Source organism: Centroberyx affinis, unplaced genomic scaffold (genome assembly GCF_046629955.1).
Source record: "Centroberyx affinis isolate AG114_WGS23_722 - 3 ecotype Tasmania unplaced genomic scaffold, CSIRO-AGI_Caff_v1 ptg002362l_1, whole genome shotgun sequence".
Taxonomy (NCBI): Eukaryota; Metazoa; Chordata; class Actinopteri; order Beryciformes; family Berycidae; genus Centroberyx; species Centroberyx affinis.
Window position 1 is genome coordinate 68,109 of NW_027280622.1, and position 14,141 is coordinate 82,249.

At 42.7% G+C, this 14,141-nt stretch overlaps 1 protein-coding gene across 1 annotated transcript in view; it reads left to right on the plus strand.

Moving 5' to 3' along the window:
• Positions 1 to 14,141, plus strand: part of LOC139655949 (titin-like) — a 225,562-nt gene that overhangs the window by 51,718 nt on the left and 159,703 nt on the right. The window contains 22 exon segments of the mRNA XM_071533376.1: positions 20 to 301; positions 394 to 672; positions 789 to 1,076; positions 1,193 to 1,471; positions 1,581 to 1,862; positions 2,004 to 2,282; positions 2,453 to 2,614; positions 2,737 to 3,015; positions 3,253 to 3,531; positions 3,705 to 3,903; positions 4,969 to 5,168; positions 5,287 to 5,486; positions 5,730 to 5,898; positions 6,266 to 6,544; positions 6,850 to 7,128; positions 8,109 to 8,399; positions 8,933 to 9,220; positions 10,114 to 10,230; positions 10,845 to 11,127; positions 11,574 to 11,757; positions 12,547 to 12,627; positions 13,613 to 14,105. Of these exon segments, the coding sequence (XP_071389477.1) occupies positions 20 to 301; positions 394 to 672; positions 789 to 1,076; positions 1,193 to 1,471; positions 1,581 to 1,862; positions 2,004 to 2,282; positions 2,453 to 2,614; positions 2,737 to 3,015; positions 3,253 to 3,531; positions 3,705 to 3,903; positions 4,969 to 5,168; positions 5,287 to 5,486; positions 5,730 to 5,898; positions 6,266 to 6,544; positions 6,850 to 7,128; positions 8,109 to 8,399; positions 8,933 to 9,220; positions 10,114 to 10,230; positions 10,845 to 11,127; positions 11,574 to 11,757; positions 12,547 to 12,627; positions 13,613 to 14,105 (5,472 nt within the window).

Below are 14,141 nucleotides of genomic sequence, written 5' to 3' on the forward strand. Positions count from 1 at the left end.
TTTTTCCATCACTATTCAGAACCACCAGCATTTGTCAAGAAACTGACTGACCAGTCAGTGAGAGCTGGTCAGCAGCTGACGCTGACAGCTACAGTGAAGGGCTCTGAGCCCTTGACTGTGTCTTGGGTTCAGGACAAGGATCACATTCTCAGAGATGGTGACAACAGGAAAATCACCTTTGAGAACAATGTGGTCACCCTTACAGTCCCTAAGGCGGACTCCTCTACAGCTGGCAAATACACCTGCCAACTGAGGAATGACTCTGGAATGGTGGAGTCGGTCTCCCAAGTGACCGTTCTAGGTTTGTAACATTCCAGATTGAGCCTTATTACATTGCCACCAGTGAAATTGAAAGGATTAATTTAGCTTAATATTTTCTTCCCGAATTTCTAGAGCCCGCTGCTATTGTGGATAGCCCCGAGTCTTTGAATGTGAAGTCAGGAGAGAATGCAGCTCTTGAAGTCACAGTATCTGGCACACCAGAACTAAAAATCAAGTGGTTCAAGAATAACAAAGAGATCTCTTCTGGCGCCAAGTATCAGATGTCCTTCTTAAAGAAGGTAGCCACCCTGAAGATACGGTCCGCTGACAAAGCTGATGCAGGAGAATACAAGTTAGAAGTTAAAAATCACGTTGGTACAGCGTCCTGCAAAACTAAACTCTCTGTCTCAGGTTGGTGGTCATTGTGTACATGCCTTTTGTCGGCATGATTACCCCTCTTAAATTCATACCCTGTTCATTCGCCATTAGTTCAGCAATACCATATCACTTATTGTTTTTTACAACAGATAAGATGATTCCACCAACTTTCATAAGGAAGCTGAGAGACACCCATCTTGTTGTGGGTAAACCTGGTGAGATGGAGTGTAAGGTCACTGGCACTGCTCCTTTCACAACGTCATGGTTCCACAATGGCCAGGAGATCAAGAGTGGGCCAAACTATGACATTAGCTGCAGTGATAATACTTGCAAAATGAGAGTTCCGACTATCAAGTTGTCTGACTCTGGAAAATACACATGCAAAGCCACTAATGCTGCAGGAGCCAGTGAGACAAGCGCTTCAATGACTGTCACAGGTCAGTAGGTATAAATTTGAGAAAATCAAGTTTCATGGATGCTTTTTTTTAGCATGGGATCTGGCTCATTACAGAAAGTTAACGTTTACCTTACGACATATCTTTTTTGAACCCAGAACCTCCATCTTTCGTGGAAACACCTAAGATGAGGGAAACATTGCCAGGCCAAAATGTCACTTTCTCTGCCAAAGTGAAAGGCAGTACCCCCCTGAAAGTCAAATGGTTTGTGGGAGCCAAGGAAATGCAGCATGGGAGGGGCTGTGAGATTTCCCTGAAGAACGATGTAGCTACTCTGGTGCTTCACAGAGTTGAGAAATCCCACGCTGGAGAGTACACATGCCAGATCATTAACGATGCAGGGAAGGAAAGCTGCCCAGTTAACCTGTTTGTGAAAGGTTTGTTAACATGACAGTTTACATTTAAAAATCCCTTCCTCTTTTTTGAAACATCTGCCTGCTTTCAAAGTGAAAGAGATGTAACTAATGACGGCATTACTTCTCTCAGAACCTGTCCACTTTGTGAAGAAGCTGAGGGACATTTCCTCCGAAAAAGGCAAGCCTCTGAGGCTTGAGGTCACATTTGCTGGAACCCCCAGAGTAAATGTAACCTGGATGAAGGACGGTAAATTAATCTGGGCTTCCTATCAGTACAATGTGATCACCACAGACACCTCCTGCATTCTGGAGGTTCTTAACTGCGACAGGATGGAAGCAGCTGGCAGATACTCTTGTGAAGTAGACAACGGAGTCGGAAGTGACAAATGCCAAGCACAAGTGTCAATTCTAGGTAAACTTGTTAACATACATGGTATTGTTTTTAGTTTTCAAACTTCATTTGTAGTAACAATTCATCATCATAATTCATAATTTATTCATTCATAATTCAACATCTCTAGTTATACTAAACCACCATCATCTTTCACTTCAGAACGACCGTACTTTGCTGAAAAGATGGAGCCAATGGAGGTAACTGTGGGCGATGGGTTTACCCTGAGGTGCCGTATTGCGGGAACTCCTGACATCTCAGTAGCTTGGTTTAAGGCCGACGGAAAGCTGCGCAAATCCAACACCTGCTCGATGGACTTCTCGAATGGTGTTGCCACTTTGAAACTGAGCAAAACCACAAAATTTGATCACGGTGAATACATCTGCAAGGCTGAGAACCGCGTCGGTTCAGTCTCAACCAGCTGTAATATGACGGTGAAAGGTGATGCCCGTTTTCCTTCCTTCCATTTTTTCCTACCTTAATGAATCCTGCTTGGTTTATCAAAATTGTCAAAAAGGAACATTCTGTTCAACTGATCTATTCTAGACACCAAAACAGCGCCATCCAGCTTAAAGATGGTGGATCATTGAAAAATTATGGACAATACTCAGTTTCTTTTGCTGATGACATAGTCCTAAAGATCACTCATGGTGAAATCAGAAACTCTGGAGAACACACTTGTGTAGCTTCAGATATCATTGGAACCAAATCTTGTACTGCAAATCCAAAGTTTCTTCAGTGTTTGATGGATCCTTCTCAAGTTTTTGATACAAGTAACGTTTGGAATCAGTCAACAACTAAAATCACTACCAAATTTAACTTTCATATAGTAGGACAGAAACACATGCAAACATAACAATGCGCATATATCTAATGTCAACATTGCTTCTCTCAGAACCTGTGCGCTTTGTCAAGAAGCTGGAGGACACTACTTTCATAGTTGGCCAACCTCTAAAACTGGTTTGCACATACACTGGAAGCCAGAGGGTCCACGTCACCTGGAAGAAGGAGAACAAGCTGATCTGGGCCTCTTATCAGTACAATGTTAAAACTACTGATTCAACCTGCATCCTGGAGGTCCTCAACAGCGACAGGCCGGAAGCAGCTGGAACATACTCTTGCGAAATTTCCAACGGAGCAGGAACTGATGTCTGCCATGCTCGTGTCAGACTAGGTAAAGTCACAAACACTAACACACCAACTGCTTTCCATTCATCAATTAACTATCAACAGTAGAGGCCTTCTACTGTCGATTAATAGCCACAGTAGCTCATTTTAGTCATGTAAGACTACGAAATACTTGATAGCAATTAGCTGAGATCCCTGCATGATCTCCATTATTTGCCTGCTAACATTGCATAACAAGCTACAAAAGGCTACATGCGACTAACCCATCCATTACTCCTCTCAGAACCTGCGCGCTTTGTGAAAAAGCTGGAAGACACTTACTACAGACTCCGCGAACCTTTGACTCTCAAGTGCACATACTTTGGTAGCCAGAGAGTGCATGTTACCTGGAAGAAGGACGGCAAACTGATCTGGGCGTCTTACCAGTACAATGTGAAGACCACTGATGACACCTGCATCTTGGAAGTCCTCAACAGTGACAGAGAAGAGGCGGTCGGAAGATACACGTGTGAAATTTCTAATGCTGAAGGAACTGATATCTGCCATGCTAATGTCAAACTAGGTAAACCACCTTAGAAACACACTTCATCCATGCCGTGTAATTATATATAATTCACTTGAATCACTTGCAGCTCTATAACCTTTTTGCATATCATTTCAGTAGCGTGCTTATAAACAAAAAGGCTAAACACTAGTTGCATAATCTAACCTCACCATTGCTCATTGATCTCTCAGAACCTGCTCGCTTTGTGAGAAAACTGAGAAACACCTTCTTTAAAATCGGCCATCCTTTGACACTGGAGTGCAAATTCACTGGGAGCCAGAGAATCCATGTCAGCTGGATGAAAGATGGCAAACCCATCTGGGCATCATACAAATACAATGTGAAAACTACCAATTTCTCAAGCACCCTGGAGGTTCTCAACAGCGACAGGCGAGAAGCAGTCGGGAAATACTCATGCGAGATTTCCAATTCCGAGGGCACTGATATCTGCCATGCTATGGTTAAGATAGGTAAAACCACTGACATGCGCCTCATTCTCTTACCAGCATTACATTTAAGCAATTCATTTTAATTAATTAGTTCAGCACAAAGGTGGGGACTCAAGAAATTTAAATTGTGACTCAAGTCCATATCATGTGACTTGAGACTTGACTTGATGCATGAAGAGAAGACTTAAGACTTGACGTGACTTGGGTTCTGGTGACTTGGGACTTTACTCTGACTTGTACTTTGATGACTTGAAAAGGTTTCTAAAGTCTTGACTTGAAATCTTGTGTTTGTGTAAATGACTTAGATTGAAAGTGATGAGATTTGTTCCAGCAGACGACTGAATTGAAATTCTGTTTTCTGAATTTGTATGGAATGATTGAATTTATTGAAGTTGATTATAGAAATCAAACTCATGATGCTCTTACCAAGTTTTTATCCTATTAAAACCATATTGCATTGAAAAGTCCGAGATATTTAATTTTCTTTAAGATATTAAATTGATACTGGACTCTTGATTTGTTCTGACTTGACTTGCTGTTCTACATTTAGACTTGAGACTTGACATTAATGACATGGACTTGACTTGGAAATCTACATTTAGACTTGGGACTTGACTTGAGACTTGTGCTTCAAGACTTGAGACTGACTCGGGACTCGAGTGAAGTCGACTTGGTCACACCTCTGTTTCAGCCAGATTCAGCAACAGCATTTTCACACATCATTGGTCTGCTTGCTGGGGCTATTTCATTACCTATGCAAATATGCAGCTGACATACAGTACTTCTCAAAATTATCACACATCTCATGAATTTCATCTCATTTAACAAATCCTTTGAAGAATACAATCCTTTCACATAATCATGCATTTGCTTGCTATCACGATAACATAAACAACATGCAACTAACATCACCATTGCTTCCTATAGAACCTGTGCGCTTTGTGAAAAAGCTGGAGGACACCACTTACAGGCTCAGGCAGCCCCTCTCGCTGTACTGTGCTTACAGTGCCAGCCCCAAGGTCCATGTGAGCTGGAGAAAGGATGGCAAACCGATATGGGCCTCATACAAATACAACGTCAAGACAACAGACAATGCGTGTGTCTTGGAGGTCCTCAACAGTGACAGGCTAGAAGCAGCAGGGAGATACTCCTGCGAAATTTCTAACTCTGAGAACTCTGTTATGTGCTATGCACAAGTCACGCTAGGTAAACCAATAGACATGCATGTCATTCATATTCTCATAACAATCACATATTACTTGCCTACTCTGTTTCACTCTTTCAATAATTGACAGGCCACTAACACCGCCCTTGCTTCTCCTAGAACCTGTGCGCTTTGTGAAAAAGCTGGAAGACACTAGCTTTAGGGTGGGCCAGCCTCTGAAGCTTCAGGTCACATACACAGGCAGCCAGCAGGTGTATGTGAACTGGACAAAAGACGGCAAACCAATCTGGGCTTCCTATAAGTACAACGTCAAGATCACGGACAGCTCCTGTGTCTTGGAGATCCTCAACAGTGACAGGGTAGAGGCTGCTGGGAAATATTCCTGCGAGATTTCCAATGCTAGTAGCTCTGCTACCTGTCATGCTCATGTCAGACTAGGTAACTCCTCTAACATGCACAGCACTCCTTTCATTTCATTTCATTTAATAATTTCAAGCCTTCCCTTACTCATTTTTTTTCACATAACATGGCACAGCACAGTCTAGGCAACATGACTAATACCAGTCTTACTTCTCTCAGAACCTGTGCGCTTTGTGAAAAAGCTGGAAGACACAATTTACAAACTGGGCGATCCCTTGCGTCTCCAGTGCACATACACTGGCAGTCAGAGAGTGTATGTGAGCTGGATGAAGGACGGCAAACCGATCTGGGCTTCGTACCAATACAACGTCAAGACCACCGATTCCTCATGCGTGTTGGAGGTCCTCAATAGTGACAGACAAGAAGCAGCTGGGGTTTATTCTTGTGAAGTTTCAAATGCAGAAGCTTCGGACATCTGTGCTGCTTATGTCATGTGTAAAAGCTCTAAGAAAGGTATAACCTCTATAATTCACATCAGCAATCTCATAACGCGTTCTAACATTGAACATTTAACATCACAGCCTATGGTTAAGCCACTAAAACACACCCATAGTCATTCACGAACCCTTAATTAATGTACCCTTATTATAAAGTGTTACCAATCATAATTGAATTTCAACATTCAATTATAATTATGGATTCACTTTTTAATTATAATTATAAATTCTGCATGCTCATTATCAGCTTTGCAACTAATGACCATCATTGCTTCTCACAGAACCTGTGCGCTTTGTGAGGAAGCTGGAGAACACCACTTTCAGAGTGGGTGAACCACTGACACTTAGAGTCGCATACACCGGTAGCCAAAGAGTGTATGTGAACTGGAAGAAAGACGGGAGGCCGATCTGGGCTTCTTATCAATACAACATCAAGACCACCGACTGCAGCTGCATCTTGGACGTCCTCAACAGTGACAGAGAAGAAGCCAGTGGACGATACACTTGCGAAATTTCCAACGCCGAAGGCTCTGATATCTGCCATGCTTATGTCAGACTAGGTAACACTAACCAACTCGACGCATTGCTTGCACATCTCTCCTTCATTTCATGCATGAGTTAATCTGTAGAGGTAACCGCTACTGCCGCTCACATAGCTTTTCTTCCACCGCATGTAACCCTCCACGATGATGTACAGGTACAACTGCCTCCAATCACATAGCCTTTCTTTCTACGCATGGATCGCATGGAAAACATCCACGGATTCCTACGGATACAACTACTGCCAGTCACATAGTCTTTCGTCCTCAGCATGTAAAGATCAGTGGCGTCCATGTGTGACTGATTTCAACATTGCTCCTCTCAGAACCCGTGCGATTTGTCAAGAAAATGGAGGAGGTCTCCCACGAACTGGGTAAACCGCTGAGGCTGGAGTGCAGGTACACCGGCAGCCAGAGGGCCCACGTCATCTGGAAGAAGGACGACAAGCTGATCTGGGCCTCATACCAGTATAACGTTAAAACCACCGGCTCCTCCTGTGTTCTGGAGGTCCTCAACAGCGACAGACCCGAGGCAGCTGGAAAATACACTTGTGAAATTTCCAATGCCGAAGGATCTGACACCTGTCACGCTCATGTTAAAATAGGTAACACGCTGACCAACACACGCCTTTCATCTCATCTCACTCCCCACATATGGTTGTAGTCACTAACGCTAACCTTCAGTAGGATTATTATTTGCTTCGGTCCTATGATTGTTTAACCTGACCCACCAGATGGTTTGTTACACAGAACCATCTGGGAAGTCGTCCTTGGAAACTGTTTGGAAAAGGGCAGGCACTTTCAAAAAATAACCAACCATCTGTCTATCACTGTCTATCACGGGCTAACTTCAACCAATCAGATCAATGAACCATATGACGTAGTACGACAGCGCTGAAGAGGAAAGACAACAACAAACTATGTAGTTAGCATGGTAGACGATTCTTGCCGTCTTTGTAAGGAAAATTTGTGCATAAAGGGCACTCTTACTCTCCAGTCCAGAAATAACTGATGTTATAGCAGCATCTACGCTAGCCTCTTTAGGAGCCGCCATTGTTGTGAACGAACAGTCGCTTCACGCTGTCGTCACACCTAAACCACGGCCCCAGCTGCCCTCACAGGAAGCTGATTGGTCCGTACCGCTGTGGTTCGGCCACAAACGCATAACTTGAAGCCTGGCAACATGGATTCTCGCGTGATCGTGATCTCGCGAATCCAGCTGCCTCGCAAGGTAATGATTGTTGGTATGGAAAGGGATTTCATAACGTGGAACAGGTCCTTGGTAACATGTTGTACGGTCATTGTTTGACTCGGTCTCGTGTTCGTTTGAAAAGGGGTTTCATAGTCTGGTAGAGGTGTTTGGTAATAGGCTGGACATTCTGTGATAGTTTGCTTTGGTCTTGCATTTGTGTCTTTGAATCAGGTTTTTGTATTTCTATACCTATTTTTTTGTCTTATGCCGTGCCTGTTTTCCCCTAATGCAAAGCTGCTGGCCCAGTGGCCTGGTGAATAAGATCTTACATTCAAGTTTCTAACCATTGTCATGACTTGGCCTCATATTCTTTACTTTCTCCTTTACTAACAGAGCGCAAAGTCCCTCCAAACTTCACCAAGAGGCCCTCTGAGTCCATGCAGGATTCAGTGGGTAAGACGGTGAAGATGGAGGGCCGTGTGTCTGGCTCCCAGCCACTGACCGTCACCTGGTACAAGGACAACCGTGAGATCTCCAGCTCCGACAAGTATGACATCAGCTTCAAGAACAACATGGCCGTGCTGTGTGTCAGAGACTCTGCGGTCTATGACAGCGGCGTGTACTCTTGTGAGGCCACCAATGAGGCTGGCAAAGCTTCATGTCAGGTGTCCCTCAACATCTCAGGTGTGTGTGTTTGAAGGATATTGTCTACATGTTAAAATAGACATAAAAGTACATAAAAAAAATAAGGTGCATTCAGTATATATACAGTATATGTACAGTACTGTGCAAAAGTCTTAGGCACATGTAAAAAAAAAACAAAAAAAATCTATAAAGCGAAGATGCTTTCAAAAATAACGAAATGAAAGGTTTCTAAATATCCAAAAATGTACTAGAAAGAGCAGTCTACTGACACACTAATGCAGAAAACAAATATATCTAAGACAAAATTTATATAAAAAGACTTTTGCACAGTACTGTATATATATGTATTTTACAAAAGTGTCTTCAGTATTTGACTTTTTTAAACTTATTTATTCTTTGAATGCTGAACATTAGATGTCCCTTTATCGTTCCATGCACAGGTCTCTTGAAAAAAGGAAAGACTGTTCTTAACAGAGACATGATTGTGTCGAAGGGTTCCTTAACGCTGTCTTGTCACTCTTTCTAAACCAAATATCTTTTACTGTCCCGCTTCTTTCCCACCGCTTCTTCAGAAACTGGCATGGCTCCAAAATTTGACATGCCCCTAAATCCAGTGACAGTGAGCGAGGGGGAGAAACTGAGCCTCAGATGCCACATCTGTGGTTCTCCTCCTCTGACGGTCCAGTGGATGAAGGACAGGAGGGAGCTGAAATCCAGCGGAAACACCAGAATCACGTTTGTGGATGGCACCGCCTGCCTGGAGGTCAGCCAGGCCTCCAAGAGCGATGCAGGGGATTACCTCTGCAAGGCCAGCAATGCTACCGGCAGCGATTTCTGCAAGTCCAGGGTGACTGTGAAAGGTAACATGGTCGTATTCACATGGAAATGAGATCTTTCATTGACATCGTTCTTTCGTTAGATCTGTAGCAGGAGAATTCGTGGCACCACTTTTGTGTTATGTTTTGATATATCCATATGTTGAGATGTCAAGTGTTTTCTGGTTCCAACTGTTCTTTTACTGTCAAACTGTCAAACATTCTTTGATACCAATTTCCCCACAGAGACGACAAATCAGTAAAGTAAAAATGGATGTTGAGGTTTTGAGCATTCATTGCAATGAGGCTCTGACAAGAGCATAAGAGGTGGTTTAGATTCCACTTTGCCATCTTGCTTTCATACAGGAGAGCAGGAACACCTGTTGCCTGTTTAGAAAATGAATGTTTTTTTTTATTTGTATCCCTGTCTTGTTTTTGTCTTACTTTTGGTATACAGTGATAAAGAATGTCCCAAAAATGGGACCAATGAAATACTACTACTAGTACAACTTTACATGTAAATGTGTGTGGTTAATTTTAGTGCAGTGTGTTTATGCCTCAGTGTTGTGGTTATTTGTAAACCTGTCAATGATTAGGCTTGAGAACTTTTTAATACCCCTGAAATATTTTTCAGCCTTGAGCCATTTAGCATGCTTCTGTAATGACCCTTGGTAACATTATAAAGTAACTGATTTCTCATTATCCAAGCATAGCATACAGCCAAGATAAACACGTTTGTGACGTTTCCTACTTCCTATTTATTGCTAGTACTTGGTAATTTTGTTTCTGTGCAGCATGGCACACGTGTGCTGACTCTTTACGTCTGTCTTCCTGTCTTGTTTCATCTTTACTTTTACTGTTTTCCAAATTTCCCCAATGGGATACATGAAACACTTCTACTACTGAAGCCTTCACCTATTTAAATGATTTCTCCTCAGACAAAGGAGCCAAAGCCGCCCCCGCTGAGGCTGCAGCCCCAGCTGCCGCTGCCCCGGTCAAGAGGCTTGACAACCTGTTCTTCATTGAGGAACCCAAGAACGTCTCAGTCAGTGAGAGTAAGTGCACTCTTAAAGAACTGCTGATATGCCTTGCTGTTGATGTGTTCAAAAACAAGACAAGGAGTAGAAGCGCTGCTGGGTCTTTATGGTGATCACATACAGGTGCTCTTTGGATACTTCAGGTGTATTGTGCTTATTCCATCTTGTGAAGGGCTCATTGCATGGGTGGAATATGGTCTCAATTAAAAATGTAAAATGCAAGTCTCCTTCAAAAACGATCCAAGGCACACTGTAGGGTTTGTGCAAAATTAAAATGCCTTTATTTTACATGGCAATATGTATTTAAAATGACCAACGCGTTGCGACCAGCATAGGTCTTCATCAGGGTCATTGTCAGCAGCAGCTTACACACCTATATTGTGTTACACTAATGAGTGGTGGTGGAATGGTTCTCTATCAATGTGCAAGCCTATTGGTCAAAAAACAAGGAAGTGATACATCATCAATAAAAAGGACAAGACATGGTTTGTTTTTGCAAATACAGATTTGCTGTAAATGATATCCATTTAAGAGTGTAGTATGAAGAAATTACAGAAAATGCAGATTATAGAAGTAATTATGGATGATGTGGATCCATGTGAAGCTAATTTCAATCTTGTTTGTTTCTGCAGAGGGAACCGCCACCTTCATCGCCAAGATCGGAGGTGATCCCATCCCCAGTGTGAAATGGATGAAGGGCAAATGGAGGCAGATCACACACGGTGGTCGTATCTCTGTGGAACATAAGGGCCAGGAGGCCAAACTGGAGATCAGAGAAGTGACCAAATCTGACTCCGGCCAGTACAGATGTGTCGCCGCCAACAAACACGGAGAGATTGAATGCAGCGCTGATATAGAGGTCACCAAAAAGGAGGAAGCTGAAGGAATGGGAGACTTCAGGGCTAAGTTGAAGAAGTAAGTGTTTCTGAACAAAAACATGCCACAAGTGTTTCTTTGTACTATATTTTCAGCATGATTGACATTCTTGAAGTATTTGTTTCTCTAGTGAGACAGTAGGATGGATGGGAGGGAGACAGTGAAGTGGACACCAGGAGAAACGTATTGGTCATCCTATGGAATAAGAGACAACCTGCATACTGGTCCTGTCGACAAGCAGAGGCACATGGTGTCGTTCTGGCAAAGATCTGTCCTTGCCAAACTTTCATTTGCATTAGTTCCAAAGGAGACACTTTACAGTCTCAAGGCTTACTGGCCTGGTTCCAAGGCTTTTCCACCTTAGGGCTACCTCAGTGTCTGGGCACTTCACGCTAACTTCTACATTTGTGTTTTCAAGGCACAGGTCCTCAATCACTGTCGCATCTCTAAGCACTTGGCACTGACTTGTATTTGGTATGTGGCAGGACTCCTTCCAAGCAGAAGAGTCCCAAGAAAGAGGGAGACATTGACATTGTGGAGTTGCTGAGAGGTCACGATCCCAAAGACTATGAAAGGATCCTGCGGGAGCACGAAATCCACGACTACCGCGCGATCCTCCAGGCCATCGAGTTCCTGAAGAAGGAGAAAGAGATGGAGACTGGAAGAGTGGTGAGAGAAAGAACATGGTGCACACATTATCCTGAAACTGATGGGACACAGCAGGTTTGTGTTGGTTTGGACCGAATTTCTCACTTCATTTTTCAGGTTATGGTTGGGCCCACGTGTGCTGGTGCATGGTTGGGTTATGGTTTATACCCATTAGCAAAATTAGAAAAATTCAGTCAGGTTCAGGCTCACACAGTCAGGTTTGGGTGGGGCTGGGTGCAAATTTTTACGAATGAATCAAGCACAAAAAAATACAAAGCAACCTTATGTTTTTGATCCCATTTATACCAGGCATTAAAAATCAATTGCGGATAAAATAAACATCTAGCTTGTGTCTTGAAAAGGATCGGAAACTGATTTCCCTAAACCACCTATTGGGGTCATTTGGAAAAATCTGATTCCAGTCCTTCTGAGTCATATTGAAGCTTGTGTTTAAATGTATGGTGGAGCACAAGTATCTAGACAGTATTTTGATACATCTTTCATCTGCAATGGGATTTTACAACAACCAGCAACAAGTAAAAATGTCGCCCCCCCCTCGAATGATGCTGGCATCCTTTGGGCCAATCAGTAACAAGTAAGTAAACATTGTAGCGCCCCCTTTAGGCCAATGACTGCAATTTTGAAAATGCTGGAATGGAGCAATGACACGCATCGTTCCCCGAAGCTTTGTCAAAATCCAGTCAGCGGCATCCGAGACATTGTGCGTGACGGACCAACGGATGGACCGGGACGGATCCATTGTTCCTCCCCCCAAGTTCACTGTCTCACCTGTCCTCTGTCCCGCTGCAGGAGGTGGAGCGCGGCGGCAGAGTGGAAGAGGAGGACATGGCCAGAATCATCCAGCAGCTGGAGGGACGTGTCGGCTCAGAGGTACTCAACACCTCCAGCACATTAATATGGGTTTGCAATCAAAACATACCAAGTCTAACTTCAAGTCAATTCAATTCAATTCAATTTATTGTCATATACCAGTCCAGTATAACAAAAAGTTAAAAACACAAAAACATAGTGCAGACACTGATACAGTAAGAGACACACTTTCAAGATGTTGGAAGTTTTTAGACATAAAATACAAAAACAAAATAAGAATAAGAATAGAAAAGAATTAAAATTAAAGTCATGTATAAAGAGTGCAAGTCGTCATTAGTAGCATTAAGTCATGGGTAATATTACATAGTCATCATGAAAAATATTGCAGTGCCATTAAAAATTCCCATTATAGCACAATCCATGTCCATAGTCAGACTTAGTAATCAGTGTGTTTAGAAGCCTATTGTAATATTCACACTTGTAAACAAAGAGCCCTCTGTATATATAATCATTATTACGTGTCATAGGATAGTCTTTGTAGGTACATGCTACTATAGGTAGATTCTATACTACTAGGTATGATACTTGCTACTAATCTTATATTACAATGAATTCAAACCTTTCTTGTATATAGAGTCCACTGAAGCTGTCGGCATTATGCATCTCACCTGAGCAGCAAGTTTTAATGTTTTTTTTTTATGTTGTTGGACCAGATGCACTGTGTTTAGAATTTGTAGCGAAACGCTAATTTACAACACCTGTCCACAGGAGGCTTTTTTTTTTAAAAATAGAAAAAAGAAAAGAAGGAAGAAAAAAAAAGATAAGAAACGGAAGAAAAAAAAGACATAAAATACACCCACAAATACATACACAAAAATACATACACAAATACACAAAATACAAAATACAGGTGTGTCTACAGGAGTATTAGGTGTGAGAACAATGTTGTTTCTCTTTTAGCCATGATGTAATACCTCTATTAAAAACATTACAATTGTTAATCAATCTCCATTTATTAAATCCTGACAATGATTTGAATTCACAGCCCGTTTCCGTGATGAAAGATATCACGGACCAGACGGCCCCCGAGAGCCAGACGGCCGTGTTCGAGTGTCAGGTCAAGATCAATTACCCAGAGATCACCCTGACCTGGTACAAGGGCACCCAGAAACTGGACAGCGGCGACAAGTATGACATCAGCGTAGTGGGAGATCACCACTATCTGAAAATCAAGAACTGCCAGGCTAAAGACCAGGGCAACTACCGCGTGGTGTGTGGCCCGCACATCTCCAACGCCAAGCTCACGGTGTCAGGTGAGGCTGCGTGTCCTAAGTGTCCTAAGTGTTCTGTCATGTCTGATGGACACGTGTCTGTGTCTGTGTCTGTGTCTGTAGTCTAACAAGATTTGATATCCCTTTCTTCATTTTGTTATCAGGAGCTGATCACAAGCCAGGTGAGTAGCACTGCTCACACTAACACGGCTCTCGCTGTTGGTTTTGTCTGCAGGACGCCACCTACTGATCTCTTTGAACCTGTTGGTTTACATGTGACGCACATGTCATTATCTTTATGTT